We start from the raw sequence: 17,771 nt of genomic DNA, 5'->3' as shown, positions 1-17,771 counted from the left end.
AAGTTCCATAGCCACTGCTTCGCTACTTGTTTAAATAGAATAAAAGTTTACAAACCATAACATTTTCAGAGTGGTATATTACTCTTAATTGGGATAGAGGAATTTGCAACATCTTGAAAGTTGTTAGCGACCTTCAGACGAGAGTCCAAGAACAAGATTGAGTACGACTCCGAGTTTCAAATTTCAAATCAGTCACATCCCCAAAACTCTCGACCCTTCCCGTTGTTTGCCAGCAGAAAAGAAGACCCTAGAAGCAAGATTGGCGTGACAAGCGGTTGTCCAAAGCACGCAAACTAGATTTGAAAATTAGTACTCGTACTCAATCTCGTGCTCATAATCAAAGCTTCCGCTCTGATCAAGAATGACCTTTTCTACCCGATTAACAGGATTTAAGGTGCACTGTCAAGGAGATTTTGCTGTATGTTGGCCAAAACTGACAGAGAACTCCTTCTATAACCTAAAACAACCGTTAAAGCACCGGGAGGCAAAAATGAAATGATTTTTCCAGGGAAGAACAAGCTATAATAAGTTTGTAGCAATTTTTCCAAAACTCACAAGATTAACTTGACTTAACTCCATCTTAGCCATCTGCAGACAAAAAAAGTGTTCTACTTTCTATGCCCTAGTAAGGATATTTTAACAAAACTAAAACATTCTTTAATGTTTGCATCTATGCAAATCTGTTTTTACACTATTCAAAGTGTCACCTAAAATAGGTAACACTGCCCCTTTAAGATTTAATGAGGGTAATTTATTGAACAATTACCCAATGAAATTGCGCGAAGTGCCGTCGAATATTTTGCAGGCACGGCCTTAGTCAGAGTTGGCAGAAATCAGAGGATATTCCGCAAGATTGAGTAATAATAATCGTTTTATTATTCAACATACATATTGATAACAAAGCCCAGTTTTATTGCACAAAGGAGAGAGATGACCTTTGTTTGTTACATTCTGAACTCTACTCTCAACACTACCTTCCATTCAAAGAACAGGTCCCTAGGGCCTGTTCAAGTGTACAGTGCACTATTTTCTAAAAAAAAAAAAGCCTTGCATAAATCAGGCTGAGACGGATAATATGACTTACCTAAGATCACAAAACTAATCAATCGATACATATCTATAACATTAATACCTGTCACAAAGTAGTTACCTAACACGCAATTTCCACCAAAAGATCGTTTATTCTGTTAGAAACGTATTAATTATCTACACACAGACGTTGTATTTCACATTTGTACATTATACGCATTGCTCATGGGTTGTAAGGACTTACAACGTAACACATGTTTACCTACTATCTATGGTTTACATTAGAATAATTCTACTTTCTCTTCAATTTATAAAATCTTAAGAAAAAACCTAATTACTTAATTGAAAGTTCTGATGCAAATACAACGGGTGTTTACAGTTTACAGATCTTTTACAGATCCTGCGTATACTTGCAGCATTTTCGTTAGCGGTCTCTTACTTATTGTTTACTTTTATTTAAATAGTGTTCTTTCGAATTCTTCAAAAGTTCCCCAAGTGTAAATTCAACGACCAGTTTGGACATAGACACATACAATATATAAATAAGTACAAGGCAGAAAAAACAGATTGTCAAAATCTTGTTGTCAAGAAACAGGCTGTCATAATCTCGTTACCATGGCAACTTCTAGTCAGAACAATCAATTATTAAATCAAATTGCCGCTAGATAAATTTTAGGAAGAGTCACAAAGTTTGTTGGGTTTGTTTTTATATTAAAAGGTTATTAATATTCAAAGTCAGCGCGGGGAAAAAGGTTTGTGTCTCTTCCTGATATTCATTTCGAAACAATTTCGTGTGGCGGATGATATTCTTTAGATGTGATATTACCACCGTTTTCAAATATTGTTTCATCATTTTGGTGGTTTTCTAGCGTAGGATATCCAATATGGTGGATCCGACGAGGAGGATATCGTTTGGATATAATGGCCTAATTTCAATATCATATGGCTTCATCGCCCCCTTTTTTGGACCTCAAAAGCAACATTTATCGACCTATTTTTCACCCTATACATTTCGGCTTTCGTTACGTTTAAGGGACTCGCGATATTTCCAGAAAACACTGTCTAAATGCATGCGCAAAACTGCGTGGATATTAATTTAATACGCGACATCATTAATGAAAAAAATTCATGTAAAATGCACGCGTAAAATTCAACAAAAATTCGACTAAAATCACATATTTAAATATTGTAAAAGAAACGTCAGAAGGATAACGTGCCCTGTACATGGTTTCGTCCAGATATAATTTGCACATTTCAATGTTACAACATCCACGCATATGTTTGAAAACTGCTTTCTTAACTCCCCAAAAACCTAAACGTAAAAATTCGTCATCTTGCGTGATTAATATCCACGCCATTTTGCGCGTGCATTTAGACAGTGTTTTCTCTATATAGCGTGAATAATTTATTAAAAGAAACAGAAGCCTACATTTCTATTTCATAGCTTCAATACTCTGGGAATTAAACTGGGTGTGAGCACAGTCCCCCCCTTCTTAGCCTCAGAAAGCCAAAAGCCCGTTGTAGATCGGTTTAACAAGGAGTTGACAGAGGAAAAATCGAAAGTAATAATTTTCTTCAAATGATTTTCCTTTGCTCGATCATTTTGCAGCCCTGCGCCCTACACATTGCAGTTTGGCAAAGTTATTTCGACAAGTTCTTTGTGGCTTCTGCTTGTTACTGGTATAAAAACGAGCCAAGAAATATCTAAGGTAGATTTATCATCTTTTGCGTCGGCCGTACTCGTGACGACCCTCAAAAGTCCCTAAGCGGAAGAAACGATTCGTTTTCGTGGATTTAAGTAGATACGCCAAGTCGAAACCACCAGTGGGCTGACAAAGTGTCAGACTAATTCAAAAATCTTTAAGCAAGAGATATTAATACAGTGTAACAATGCAATAAGACATATCAAACTTTGCAAGTAGAAGGGCACTTAACTTGGACATCGCCATGCCTCCAGATCTGAAAATCAGACCATTTCAGGACATCTCCACTCCCCATATTGCAAGTCTTGGACATGCTTAATATCTCATCATGAGTCAGCACTTCGCTCCACACATTCATCCCAGTGATAATCCCCACGAAGCTTTGCGACAAGCTGAATCCGCTGGGATCACCAGGGGTACTGTCTTGCTCTTGACCAATCACCAGGTATCCTCTACCAGGAATAGTGTGTCCCACTTCTTTCCCAGTACCATTGTTGATGATTGTGCCGTCCACGGTCACATTCCAGGATCCAGCTTGATTCTCCCATCGTGTACAGACGTGGTGTCTTAATCCGTCGTAACATTTACCCAAATCTATGACGCTTAAATAAACAAAGAATTGTATCCAGTTGTGTTTTTAATCAAGCCTTGCAGGGGTATTTCTTCCTATTCAGTCTTGGAGTTGAATTGAGAACGCGAACGGCGGGTTCACAACCTCCTCGCGCTGAATTTGATCGTTTATAACTTTGTCAATATTAAAGCAAAGATTGCCAAAACTTTAAATTTTGATACAAATCAACTGGCGACAGCTTCATATGAAATTTGATTGACCGTGTGACTTGATGTCTCCATGACAACAAGATTATGTCAAGCATGCTTTCTTAAATTGGATTGATTGTACATTGTGAGAAAGTTACTTTTAAAACTTTTTTAAAAAAGTGTATCGTCATTATTGTACATCATTTTGCCATTTTTATAGGTTTGATTGTTTTGGGGTTTTGGAGAAAACAGAAATTTAAGATGGCGTTTTTAAAGAATCAATGACGTATTCTGCACGTTGTGTGACGCCATGGAACCATGTCTGGAACTTATATGCGCTCCCAGGTTTCATTGTCATAGCTTTAATACACTTACAATTACAAAGAGGATAGCATTTTGTGTCCCCTCTCCCTTCCACCCAGGATGAATAAGGTTAAATGTCAGTAAACATTTCCACAAATTTGTCCTAAGTCTTCGCATATGACCCTTTTATTAGAGTACCATAGACCAAAAGACGAAAACTGTTGGTAAAATGCTCATTGTAAACGCTTTAGAAAGGGATCATTGTAACATTACGCAAATTATGTAGTTACAGTAAGTCAAACGTTGGAAACCTTTTGTACAGTATAACGAAACATCAACTTGTCGAAAGAGCTTTCGCCTCAATGGTTCTACTTTAGCATTTCACCCTTAATACACTTTTCAAAACCTCCCCTTGGGCAATCACACCAAAGGATTTTTTTCAACATGATCAAAAGTTAGAAGGACAATTTATTCAAGGTTTCCATGTGAACGTGAAAGGGTGTTTAGATATTTGAAGTTTAAACAAAGGACAAAGGGAGCTTTAATTTCTATGCTTACCTATCAGCATTGTTAATTGTAAAGTCAGTCTTAAAAATCGTTATCTCATTCGTGGCTCCTGATGTAGCGTAGCTAAACGGTGCTCCCTTACCAGAGTCATTCGTTTCCATCCAAAAGCAAATTGTAAACTTCTGAATGTCCATGGACCACGTCTGATTAATGTAACTGGTAAGGCCTTTACGTGGAAAGTACAAGTCGTAATTCGACCGTTCACCTTAAGAAAAGATAAGAAAAAAGCAGTTGAACAAAAGGTTGAAAAATACATATTAAACGTATTATAGCATAGCTTGGAAATCCACGAGATCGAATTCATTACACGTCAGCGTGTACGATAATCTTGTTAAGCACGCTGATGGTGTAATCAAACCCGACCTGTTTCTTGCTTAATTTGATAAGATTTTTTTCCCAATAAACGGCCTAGCACGACAGAATAGAACATCTTCAGCCTGCAAACTGGCCAAAGAATTAAGGAAGCTAAGACCTTTGTTGTTGTTGTTTTTTTAACTTTCTTCCCGGCTATCGTCAAACTGTTGGTCACGCATGTGCGTACGTTTTCACTGGCAATGATACAAAGCAATTATTGGTTCATGCATAGAGCTGCACGAATATCAAGTTGTGATGAGCTAGGAAAGTGTGAGTTGTAGAACAAAGAATTGCTCGAACCGCGCTAGTCGTCTTCTCTCATGCTCCTCGAACTTTCTGCTTGCATATATGCGATGTATGCACCCTAAAGCATGCACCACTTGTTAAATTATCACACAAAGTATAATTTGTGTCTAGCTGATAGTGGGCTATAGTGGTAGCGCGAATATTCTTCGAGGTTCTGTTGTGAGCTGTACCACGTACGGCGATTATCATACGTAAGGCTTTATGCTAATCAGTCAATTGCAACGAGGTTAGACAACACAGTTTTAAAGCTTCTGATATGCAGTCGTTTTGCTTTGTAGTTTTTTAGTGGCGCCATTGGCAGAGTAAGAATAAATGAGTCTGTTCTTCTTATTATTTTTATATCTAATTCTTCCAGCAGTTTAATGAGAGAGAGGTCCGTAACTAATGAAACATCTTGATTGGCTAATTGGCTAATGAAACAACTTGATTGGCTAATTGGCTTATGAAACAACTTGATTGGCTGATTGGCTAATGAAACAACCTAATTGGCCAATTGGAACTTTTAGAATTCCCACTATAACTCATCCCAAAAATATAAACATACCTACACGATCACACAAGCAAAGAACTGGTATCCAAGGTAAACTCGAAAGAAAAAACAAAAATTTAAAGACAGCTAATAGACCCTATGCAAACATGACTGACATTTTAATATTCTTTTTTTTTTTTTTTGCATTCAAGTTAGCCTTACTAACCTGGTTCTTAAGTTAAAAAATCAGAAAAAATATTTTACCTGGAATGAGATCAGTAGGGCTAATTTGAATACATACAAAAGTATATTGAAATTTAGCCATTTTTGCGTAAGTTCTATTAGAACTGGAATTTTCACGGGGGTCCAAATCAAAGTTAGTAAGACGTCCTAGGCATATCTATCTCGAGAATTGTTTTTTGAAGGTTACAATAATTTATCAACTAGACGGCACCTCTTAAAACCTGAAACGCATTTGTGTAGGATAGCTAAACTTTGAATCATAAGATTAACAAACCGGTTGCAACATTATTAACCCAGAATAAGTATAAATCAACTTTTAAATCGCTAGTCGAAATTCAACTTCAAAACACCAGTTAATTTGATTGACTAAAGTGATTGATTAAAATGTGTAAAACGATGGAAGACAAAGATTGTATAAACATTACGAGAACAACAGGAGGATAAAAAACAAATAAGAACAATATTGAACAATATTAGCTTATCTTTAACTCGTTTCTTTTTCCAGCTAGTTTTGTAGTTTAGTTACAATTTTAATGAATTAAAGTGGATTTCATTAAGGGTAAAAATTGACTAAGGAAACAACAAAAATTTGGAATGATAAGCACAGAAGTTGGAAATACAATTTCACATAAATACATTACCATCTTTTCCAATGCAGCTGTTTACCTGAAAGAAAAATGATTTTAATAGTCAAATTTATGCCGCTTTTCAGCAGTAGTAAAAATAACTCAGATTCTTAAAAAAGACTGAATAATTGCTTATATTATTATTATTTTTATTATTATTATTATTATTATTATTATTATTATTATTATTAATATCATTATTAATATCATTATTATTATTATTATTATTATTATTATTATTATTATTATTATTATTATTATTATTATTATTATTAACAGATTCATCCCGACGGACCCAATGACTGACTGACTTACTGGCCTAATGACGGGCTGATTGTTTAAAGTGAGTTCTGGTAGACTGACTGACTGACTGACTGACTGAACGAGCGAACGAACCATTGACCTGTCTGGACAGAACTACCATCCCTATATGACTTTATTTCGTATGAATTTCTAAATTACTGTGTGCCTAAAGTTAAGAGCCTCTCTTTAGACTCACTGCCAATTCTCATTTTCTTATAATTGATTATGATTGTTACTGTGTTATTGAAACTAATGATCGACTGAATTTTTTCTTAAATTGCTGATTGACTGACCAATTTATTCACCTACGGGGAACTAACTTAACTACCATATTGTTGCTATGGAAACTTTCTAATCGTCATATTTGAGAGGCCCAAACCTCACCAAAGAAGTGTTTTGTTCCATTTTTTTTATATTTACAAGGTTTTCAAGGTTAAAGGGTCACAACCAGATTTGGCAAAACACGTGATCAGAACAGAAAAAAGCCCTATACTCAAATGGCGTACAACTGGGAAAATTGAAGACAGTGGGGATTGTTAAAGATCGCCAAGGTGCAAAATGTGACCTATGGAATGTAGTTTTTTTAAAGACATAATAAACGATCCTGCTTTGAATGAAGACTTTCAACTTTTTTATGATAGCTTTCATGTTTTTAAATCATATTTTTTTTGTTCATCTTTTAGTTTTGATACCTATTTTGGTCATTTTTGGTGGTTTTCCGAAGCTGAATGCGTTGTAGAATCAGAAATTCCAGAAGCTCTAAGGCATGCAAAGATATTTTCACCGATATGAGAGTTGCTAGTGCGATATTGTTATAGGCCTTTAATCACGTGATTTGCCATTATTATTCTTCCTATTCTCCTCATTCAGCTATCCTTTTTGTAACTTAGATACTGACTGTCGTAAAACACAATAGATAAGCTTTATTGATGCGTGATTTTAACATAATGTGCAAGATTTTATTTCATACCAAGTAAAAATCACCTGTCTTACAGGGCTACCACACTTCTCCTTATTTAAGGCCGCTAGTCCTTCTTTTTCAACTCCCCCCCCCTCCCCTGGGACCTGTTTCGCAATAAGTTACCGAGTGTGTATTCTGTGTGAACAATGTCTCCCAACAAGACTCACTTTTAATTGTTTTTGAAAACTTAAATTTAAAGTCTTCGTAGTTCTATGAACTTACTGGAAACGTTTGTGCTCAAAATTATCAACAATTGATAAGACCGAATTTGATAAATATAGTTATTGGGTCCGATAACTTATCGGGAATTTCTTGATGCAGGCCTCTGATTCTCTGTACCTTACCGTACCAAAGAGAAGTTTAGAAGACAGCCAGCGCGCCAAACTTGTCTACCGAAGAACTTAAGAACAGCGAGATGGGGAGTTTGGGGTTGCCAGGCTTCCAACCGACTTATGGAAGTGGCCCAAAGTAAAACGGTTCCTTAAACTGTAAGCACCATTTTTTTTTTTTTTCAAAATTTTGTGCTATTCGTAGGCTTTCGAAATTCACTCGTACTTTTTAACAGTACGAGATTTCAACGTTTCAAAGTTGTTGAGTACAGAACCCGTTTTTGCGAACTGAGCTTTATTAACTGACTGTTTTGCAGTCTGGTTGATATCATTTTGTTGAGAGAGGAGTATGCAGGTAAGTTGAGTTGTTACTAATCGAATGAATTGAGTTTAACGTTTAAAAATTCAAATGTTAATTTCGTACCTTAGCATCATCATAGTAAACGACATCGTGCTCAGCATGATAACACTCTGGGCAAATTAGTCTGTTTGCGTTATTCAATTGACACTCGTGGGCTTCGATGCTGATTGATTTATAGTTGAACGATAAACACTTTGTGTGGCGCAGACATCTGGTACCACAGTCCAATGCAGATGTCACGTGATAGCTGCCGATGACGTGATTATCTAGCATATGGCCTGCAAAAAAAAAACAGTTTCAGTATGAAATACGGCAAGTATGAAGGAATAAATGCCTGTGTAGGTGAGTGAGGGAGGTGGGGGAGGGGGATGGAAGAGAGGGAAGAAACAAGTGGGAAAATGAATAGCAATGTTAGTAATTATAGTTATGGTATATCTTTATTCCACCTTAATCAAAGGAAAGCATTTGTCTTAAAACACAGAAGAGTGAACCTCAACTAACAGAATGAAATAAAAACTTACAGAAAGTTACAGCAAAAGGGAAAAAAAAGGTAAGTAGTTAATTCAAAAATAACATTTGGACTAAGGAACTCTTTTTTTCTGGAACATTACATTGGTATACTTTCCAACCAATTTAAACTTATCACTTATATCTAAATTAGCTAAATAAATATTTTTATTGCTAATAAGCAAGGAAGCGTCTGTTTTTCAAGTGTAAACTATTGTGTCCTCTCAATACATGAAATTCTGCTCATCTTCTCAGGAATTCTACTTTCAAATTGAGCGTATCCTTTCTATGTCTGGTTTTGATGATCATTTCGTTTCCCTGTTTCCTGCTTGTATTTTTAATGGCTAATTAAACTTCCAGTCGTAGGTAGTTTTGTTACACTGATTTTATGTACCGCATTTCTAACTATCTTAAGGTACTTTTCGATGGAATGGTTGGATTTATGACTGAACGAACGAACGGACGGACGGATTAACGGACGGACGCACGGACGGATTAACGGACGGACGAACGAACTAACGAACAAACAAACGAACGAACGAGCGAAAAAAAGGATGGAGGGACGGATAGATACACGCCGGACAGACAGAAGGATGGATGGATGGATGGATGGATGGATGGATGGATGGATGGATGGATGGATGGATGGATGGATGGATGGATGAATGGATAGACGAACGAACGAATGAAGCATACCCCATTATAACAAACATGTGAAGGGTGACATAATCAGGTATTAAATAAATAATGGAGATCCTGTATACAGTAGACAACAGCTTTGAATACTCAAGGAATATGCATACCTCTAAGAGCGCAGACATGGTGAAAGCACAAATAATCTCCATGCAGTCAAATGAAATCGTGGGTTATTTAGTCATTTCTCGACATCGCCATGATCAAAAATAGCAAAATGATCTGAACAGTTCTTACGTTGTTTGGTATTTTAAAAATCTCCAAGAATTTGAGATAAAAGTATCCGCCCGTTGTGCTGAAAAATTGTCCCAGTAATTCAGTGCAATGGTCAAAAACAGCCGTTTGAACAACTTTATGGTGAAACGTGGATCTAAACCCTATCTTCGTAGACCGGGTTTTTTTTTGTCTCCTGGGACCGTGGGGTGGATTGTGCCCTTCCCCCTCCATAGCTCTACAAGTATAAAAGCTATGACAGTGAGACTTAAAGAATAGATAGCAGGTTCGAGGTCTGCAACACGAAGTGATGTCGTCATATCACGGGGTAATAAGGTCGTGATTGCTAAATGGTGGCCATCTTGGATCCGTCATCTTGGATTTCTGAATTTTCCAAAACCTTAAGGAAAGCGCCGAAATTGAACGAAAAGTAATCAATGACCAATACAGGAACCCTATTATGACCTAAAAAACTAACAATTACGGGGAAAGATTCTGATTAAAATGCCTGTCAAAATTGGCTGCCATGGTAATATCAAATTTTATGAATACTAACCGTACACATCCAATTTTTTCCCAGATAAATTTCTGAAAATGTCCTAAATTTTGAGAGCGTTTGCTCAAATATTTAAAACGTTATTCAGGTTCAAAGTCGCCGCGGGTACAATAAACCCCCCCCCCCCCCTCCTGCTTACCCCCTCGTCATCGGATAGGCTTAAGAGTAAATGTCAGTAAAAATCGAGGAAAATTCAAAAAACGTGGCCACGGTCAAAAAATCGATTTCGCTCATACTTTGTCAGTATGAAGGCCTTGGTAAGTAACTGAAGGATATGAGGTTAGTTTTTTGAAATATTCCATTTAACGGCAGAAAACAACGAAAAACGGTCACCCTACCGGAAGCTCGGATTTCACCTAGCGGAAACTCGAAATTTTACACTTTTCAGCTTCTCGCTACACAGACGTTTACATAGCTGTGAATCTTTCTTAAGTATAATTGAATACATTGATTCTTCCTTAGTCAAACCATGGCAATAATTTTTATCTCTACTCATTTGTGAGCGAACTGAGACCCGATTAAGAAGACACACTTTTCTCATTTACGCGAAGGTGTAAAATAATCCAAACTCAGCGGCGAAAAAAGCTGACCGGTAGTTCTTCAAATCCTCTGATATTATAACCAAAGAGAGTTCAGTCATTGATTTTTAGGTCTACGTTTTTAAATCTTTAGGATCTAGTAGTACTTTTGCATGAACGCCGATCAAAATTCGATAAAATTCCAATTGGGCGCCTTTGAAATCTACAACTCTACATAACAAAGCACTATTGAATAAATTAACTCCTCGGCCAAAGTTTGTACATAAACATAAGGGTTTTACGTTTTTAGCGGTTTGAACCGTTTTAAAGTATTTATTGATGTTAAATATTGTCTACACAGGTAAAACAAACTATGAAACACCAAAATTACCACGAGCTGAAATCAAATCTCCCAGGCTCGCTCCCTAATCTGTGTCACGCACGAGCGACTTAGCTACAATTAATACCGTAACAAACAGATATTCACATCTGTTGATTTAAAATAAGTCTTATTTTAAAATATCTTACTCAACGATGCGCCAGGTTCCCCAATTAACTTGCTGAAATAAAAAAAAAAATACCTTAATAGTAATTCAATTAGAATTGATTTTATTTAGTATAAGAAGTTTTGTGCCGTCGATAACCAATCGGAAGTAACTGTTTCCACGAAAAGCAAACATTGCACTGTTCTCTGAATAAACAAATCTACTTAACCACATAACCAGAGTATGTTGTTGGTGAAGTTAATGGACATACATAACAACGATGTCTTGCTCGTTCTTGAGTATTGTCGGTGGGATTTGCCGCGCAGGCGAACGCACTTGCTACTCAACTTCCGTCACACTACTCACGCTCAGTGTAACAAGGATATAAAACATCGCACAGTCCTAAAAAAAAACTCTCCAGACTTGAACAAGATTTGATTTTTGCAAGATTGCATGTTTTTAAAAGCCAACGAATTTATTGGAGATGACCACCCGTCCGTCTCATCGTGTCTGGTTAGGCATAACCTGACACGATGTCAATAGGTTCCACTCCTGAGGGAGCACTCGGATTTCTTTTTTTTTCTGATTATGCCTGTGTCACTTACTGAATAATACACCATTCTCATTTATTCACCAGGCTCAAAAATATTCCATCACATTTATTCCATTGCGCGTATGCCACACATGACATTCCAATCCTAGCAGTATGCAGGATGTTTGTCCCATGAAGCACTCGGGCTTTTTTTTTTTTCGATTATGCCTGTGTCACTTACTGACTTAATACATCATTTTGAAAAGTAATTTTTGCACCATACCGGGAGTTGTTTCGGGTCACTCAGCAGGAGCTGTGGAAAGTAGCCGCACTGGAATAGGAATATATTTTTTCCAATCTATGAAGATATTTGACCTTTCAAAATAGGTCCTCACGGACTCAGGTAAATAACAACTGCAAAATATACTACCAAGCAGGAACTGTCTCCAATGAGCGTGAGTTTGTATCCTCTTCATTCTGTCTTCCTATGTGACTATTGAAAGCACTATGAGATTTACGACTTGCATGTTTTATTGATTGCGCTTGTCAAACAACAGTACAGTCTGTCATTGATAGAGAAAATAAAGTTTAATTTTGACAATATTCGATGAAAAATACTAAGACGTTTCCAAAGAAGGCACCGAAGAATAAATAATGTGCACGGTCATTTTTACGACAGTTAAAAAGGAGGGAAGGGGTTGGGGGGGGGGGGGGGGGGGGAGGATTTAACAACCATACTATTCTCTCCAGTGTCTCTCTCCCCAACCACCCACAAAGTAAACAGTTTGCACAGTATACAAGTGGAAATGTCACATTAACAATTATATGTTTACGTCTAATAGCACAATTACGGTCCTTGCATCACTCCAATATGGCCATTTCCCCAGAAAACTATATTTAAGTAGATCTTTGATCAATCTTGTTCGTCAAACTTTGTTACTTTGAATTTGTCTTGGCTTCTTGCGGAGACAATTTCAAACTTTTTAGCCCTAAGACTTTGAATTGATTTACAACTGTAATTAGCGAGTTACATTACGTGCTGGTTGGCCGGTTTAATCGCGGTGGCAGCCTTGAGGTGGTCGCGATACCATTAGTGTATCTACCTCTTCACTGAACACACTTTTAATAAAGATAACCTGATCAAATAAAACGATTTTTCGAAAAAAAATAAATAATGTTATCTTTTATACAATTATGCGCAAGGCAGAATTAGTGAACAGAAAACAGTTTATTAAGCTGCTTATGAGGTACAGCCGCACTCGCCTACACGACTAATAGACGGATTCTTTCGTCTTTGTGTTACATCAGAGACGTCCACACCAAGTTCATCGCAAATGCTGCGCAGCATGTCCACACTCAGTGACATCAGCTTTTCCTTGCCCATGCACATGAGTTCACAGATGTTGTAACCTGACGAGGATACAATGGGGTGCTTAAGGGAAACCTCTCTCATCACTTGCGCACAGATTTCAGATTGGATTACCTGTTCTTGTGATCCTCTATCATCTTCTCTAGTGGTCTCTTTGTCCGACTCTTCCCGGTTCACTGTACTGGGAGGAGGCCTTTTCTTTCCTGCCGGTTGTGAGAAGAATCCAATGATTTGCTGTCCTGTTAGGACTTCTTCTGGTAGAAATGGACGAGCTCCTAACTCGTCCCTTGAAGATCTCATCATTTTTGAGACTTCATTCGGATCTACTTTCCTTCCACTCTGCTCGCCAATTTCAAATTGCTGTTGCAAAAATTCATTCTGTTTTTGCGTAAAACGTATCTTCTTTGTGATTGTCTTAAGTGCCCATCCCATTGTAAGGGGCGTTAAGCATTTGAGGGGGGGGGGGGGGGGATTTTTTTAAACGAGCTCTTTTTTTTGGGGGGGGGGGGTAATTTTTTACCTTGTAAGATAAGTGAGGGGGTAAAATTTTAAGACATACAAAAGGTACCAACTAAATGTATTTAGCAATCATTCTTCTCATCAATCATAGAGTTGGTAAAATCGACTAGATACTTCTCCATATCGCTACTATTCTTCAGAGGGACAAAGATCTTGCACGTAATAGGTTGAGTAGTGACATTGACAGGCAAACCGTGTATTTCATCAAGCAGTTTATCTCTAAAGGCTTGTTTATCTGGGCAAAAAAAAATTGACTGAAAGACGAATAGAGATGGTAGGCTTCTTCAAATTCTATATGTCCACATCCATACATCAAATGCTCCTGTACTGCTCTCAAACCCCGAGCTGTTTTGACCTTCCGTATACCTTCTTCAGTTTGACGACTGAAGAATTGACTCCAGCAATAAACATCGTTATTATCAAGACATTGAAGAGATATTATAAGGTACGTTCCCTTACTTGAATTTCGCCTAACTTCTGATTGTTTCTCTTGCCAGTTCAGATTCAGAGAGCTAGCGATTTCCGCATGTAACCAAGCGTTGTGCCCAGGACGTTCTCAACAATTCAACCACCAGGCTAACCATGGGGAAGGGGGGGGGGGGGGGGGGTAAAATTTTCAAACTTTCATTGTAGTGGGGGGTAATACTCTTGTTTGAAAGATTTTTTTGGGGGTAAAATTTTTATACACTCGATTTTTTAGAAAACCACCCCCCTCCCCCCCCCCCCCCCTAGGACGTTATAAACGATCGGTCCCTAAATGCCCTCCACGCTCGTATTCCGTTCTCCTCATACTTGAAGTTGTTGAGTAAGCTTACACCATCCCATTTGACGTGCCGAGTGCTTGACGGGTTGAATGTAACGTAACTAGCCTTAGCGCAAGATCCTAGACCAGACTCTATGGCTGTTTTAAGCTGAATTGCTCAAGGAGCAGAGGTACATCGTTGAGTAAGATATTTTAAAATAAGACTTATTTTAAATCAACAGATGTAAATATCGGTTTGTTACTGTACTAATTGTAGCTAAGTCGCTCGTGCGTGACACAGATAAGGGAGCGAGCCTGGGAGATTTAATTTCAGCTCGTGGTAATTTTGGTGTTTCATAGTTTGTTTTACCTGTGTAGACAATATTTAACATCAATAAATACTTTAAAACGGTTCAAACCGCTAAAAACGTAAAACCCTTATGTTTATGTATAAACTTTGGCCGAGGAGTTAATTTATTCAATAGTGCTTTGTTATGTAGAGTTGTAGATTTCAAAGGCGCCCAATTGGAATTTTATCGAATTTTGATCGGCGTTCATGCAAAAGTGCTACTAGATCCTAAAGATTTCAAAACGTAGACCTAAAAATCAATGACTGAACTCTCTTTGGTTATAATATCAGAGGATTTGAAGAACTACCGGTCAGCTTTTTTCGCCGCTGAGTTTGGATTATTTTACACCTTCGCGTAAATGAGAAAAGTGTGTCTTCTTAATCGGGTCTCAGTTCGCTCACAAATGAGTAGAGATAAAAATTATTGCCATGGTTTGACTAAGGAAGAATCAATGTATTCAATTATACTTAGGAAAGATTCACAGCTATGTAAACGTCTGTGTAGCGAGAAGCTGAAAAGTGTAAAATTTCGAGTTTCCGCTAGGTGAAATCCGAGCTTCCGGTAGGGTGACCGTTTTTCGTGGTTTTCTGCCGTTAAATGGAATATTTCAAAAAACTAACTTCATATCCTTCAGTTGCTTACCTAGGCCTTCAAACTGACAAAGTATGAGCGAAATCGATTTTTTGACCGTGGCCACGATTTCTTTGATTTTTACTGACAATCACTCTTAATTATTTTTATTTTCTATTGCACCCAATAAAAATTTGCTAGTTGCCATGGCGATAACCTCTTCACTACGAAGAAAAAAAAGATAAATACGCAAAAAATATACCGGTATCCTAACTTGAAGAAAATTGCGAGACAAGAGAATATGATTTCCTTTGTAACAGATACAATTTGGTGTTAATGTTTTAGTCAAAGCGTTTGCAAGTCTCTCGAAAGCGTTCAAAAGAGATTGTGAATTGCCATATGATCACGTCGCGAAGGATAGAATTTCACAACATTAACGCCTAAAGTCCTACTCTTGCCTGACAGTAAGTTGACGGTTGAACTGCAATTTTTTTTCACAGGTCTATTATCCAAATTGACATCCCCTTATGATTTAAATTGTTGGTATCCATTATCAATATAGTGCTTCCTCATAACCAAGACAGCTGTATTGACATTTTTATGTATACAGTACAATCTTAATATATCCAACTTTATTTTTCCATGCAAAAATTACCCGCATGCAATTTTCTCTGCTTGGCTGTATTGCACTAATTTAAACCCCAAAACTCAAAAAAATTGTTAGCCGGGGCAACTTTGCAATTCAGCCCGTTCGAATTAGCGTACAGTGCAACCATCTGCAGCAGATTACGGGAGAAAATGGCAATTGCTAAAGGCATTAGATTGCAGGAAGTTGGAAGTTATTCTTACTTGTAATACCTTGACACCGCTTATTCTCATCCCGTTTCAGTCCGGTTGAACATAATTCGAGTTCATAGGAAACGAAATTTATTCAAAATTTTGGCCATTCGTTGGTCACGTTTGTTCTTGCAGGGCTTCAATGCTTTTTGAATTGACTAAAGTCAATACGATGTATGAATTGAGGCTAAGTGTTGTGGTTTTATTTTGGCGCTTTTTTTCTTTTAATGTTAAGCTCTAAAATTACAATTCGCACCGTATATTATTTATTTCAGGACATCCTGGATCATTACAGTAAATATATATTATATTGTTTTTAGTTTTTACTACTGAACTAGATGCACAATTATAGAAACTGGCCGGCTAAAATACACAAAAATATTCCAATTCTAAAAGCCAACACGGATAGTCGTGCTGCTTTTAGTTTCAAAAATTTTTTTCCATAAAAAAGGATGAATGAAGATGACAAAAGCAGTCAGCGATATGCTATAATCGTCGAGCGACGGGTTCTCTTCTCAAGCGAAAAACATGCGTCTCAAATAGGCTTGTCAAATCCAAATAAAAATTGAAGTCACATTTAACTCTGCCTTTACAGTGATACTTTGAAGACGATGTTCATTTTAAACCATCTATACTGAGCTCAATGGAAGGGCTCTCGTTGATGTTTGGGAGACTCAATGAATATATACCGATGGAAATAGCCAGTAGTCACCAACGCAGACGTTTTCTGTGACTTATAATTACTCAACACCTTCAAAGAGTAGTTTAAAATATTTTAAAATTACCATAACTCTTGAATTACCTTCAAATGCTTGAAAATAAGCAGATCGTTGCGATGAACTCCGGTCTATCACCGAATCCACAGCGAAGAAAAAGACAGCCATGATAGAAAATATAGACCATACACACAACGGGTATGAACGCTGTCGACTCATTCTGTGATGGCTGAAAACAGAATTGCTTGTGTTAGAACAACTTAAACTCTTCTCTACAAAATGAAACGGGCGTTTAAGTGTCGTTTTTGCAAAGGAAAGCTAAGTTGCCTCTATTTTTGATGTAAATGCTTTTTTAATATATGTCACCATCTATTAATGTGTATCTTTCATTTCTTGGTTGGCAAACGTAAAGACATGTCAAGGTGTTAAGCATAAATTAGTTTGTACAGAGCAAGTCTTTAATTAAAATAAACGTGCTAGCATTGTGTTAATCTGATCAATAGCCGACGTACAAAGGTAAGAACGCTTAGCATGTCGATCCCAAATCGAGGGAAAAAAGTATCAAAGCTAATGTAATGAGACATTTTTAATAAAAAATATCTTATGGGGTGAACATTTTTCGGGAACTAATTCATAATATTTTAGTCTATTTCAACAAATTGCGACAGTAAACAAACAAGTGTCCTCAAAAAATTGTTCACGCAAAATTTTCGCCAAACTTCTAATACACCGACCGTTTGGCGGTATCACTATTTAAAACAAAACTGCGTTTGTGTGTATAATAGCTCAAAAAAAAAAAAAAGAAAGAAAAGAAAAGAGTTAAAGAAAGAAAGAAAGAAAATAAAAGAAGG

At 37.1% G+C, this 17,771-nt stretch overlaps 1 protein-coding gene across 1 annotated transcript; it reads right to left on the bottom strand.

Moving 5' to 3' along the window:
* Nucleotides 1–4,148: 4,148 nt before the first annotated feature.
* On the bottom strand, nt 4,149–17,252 carry LOC146453567 (uncharacterized). Its single transcript, XM_085096475.1, has 4 exons — nt 17,007–17,252; nt 8,377–8,591; nt 6,375–6,399; nt 4,149–4,566 (listed from the first exon to the last, which is right to left on the bottom strand). The coding sequence occupies exons 1-4, from the start codon at nt 17,137–17,139 to the stop codon at nt 4,349–4,351; spliced, it is 591 nt and encodes a 196-aa protein (XP_084952601.1). The 5' UTR covers nt 17,140–17,252; the 3' UTR covers nt 4,149–4,348.
* Nucleotides 17,253–17,771: the final 519 nt, after the last annotated feature.

Source organism: Pavona decussata, unplaced genomic scaffold (genome assembly GCF_977016875.1).
Source record: "Pavona decussata unplaced genomic scaffold, jaPavDecu1.1 SCAFFOLD_329, whole genome shotgun sequence".
NCBI lineage: Eukaryota > Metazoa > Cnidaria > Anthozoa > Scleractinia > Agariciidae > Pavona > Pavona decussata.
Note: the sequence above shows the minus strand (reverse complement) of the source record. Positions and strands in the feature narration are given on the sequence as shown.

What these genes read in the sequence shown, in the direction of transcription:
- LOC146453567 (XM_085096475.1), bottom strand. Translation starts at nt 17,139, where the DNA reads ATGAGTCGACAGCGTTCATACCCGTTGTGTGTATGGTCTATATTTTCT. An exon ending in TTTACTATGATGATGCTAAG is followed by an intron (nt 6,400 to 8,376) that starts GTACGAAATTAA and finishes TTTTTCTTTCAG; the next exon opens with GTAAACAGCTGCATTGGAAA. An exon ending in CAGCTGCATTGGAAAAGATG is followed by an intron (nt 4,567 to 6,374) that starts GTAATGTATTTA and finishes TCTTTTCTTAAG; the next exon opens with GTGAACGGTCGAATTACGAC.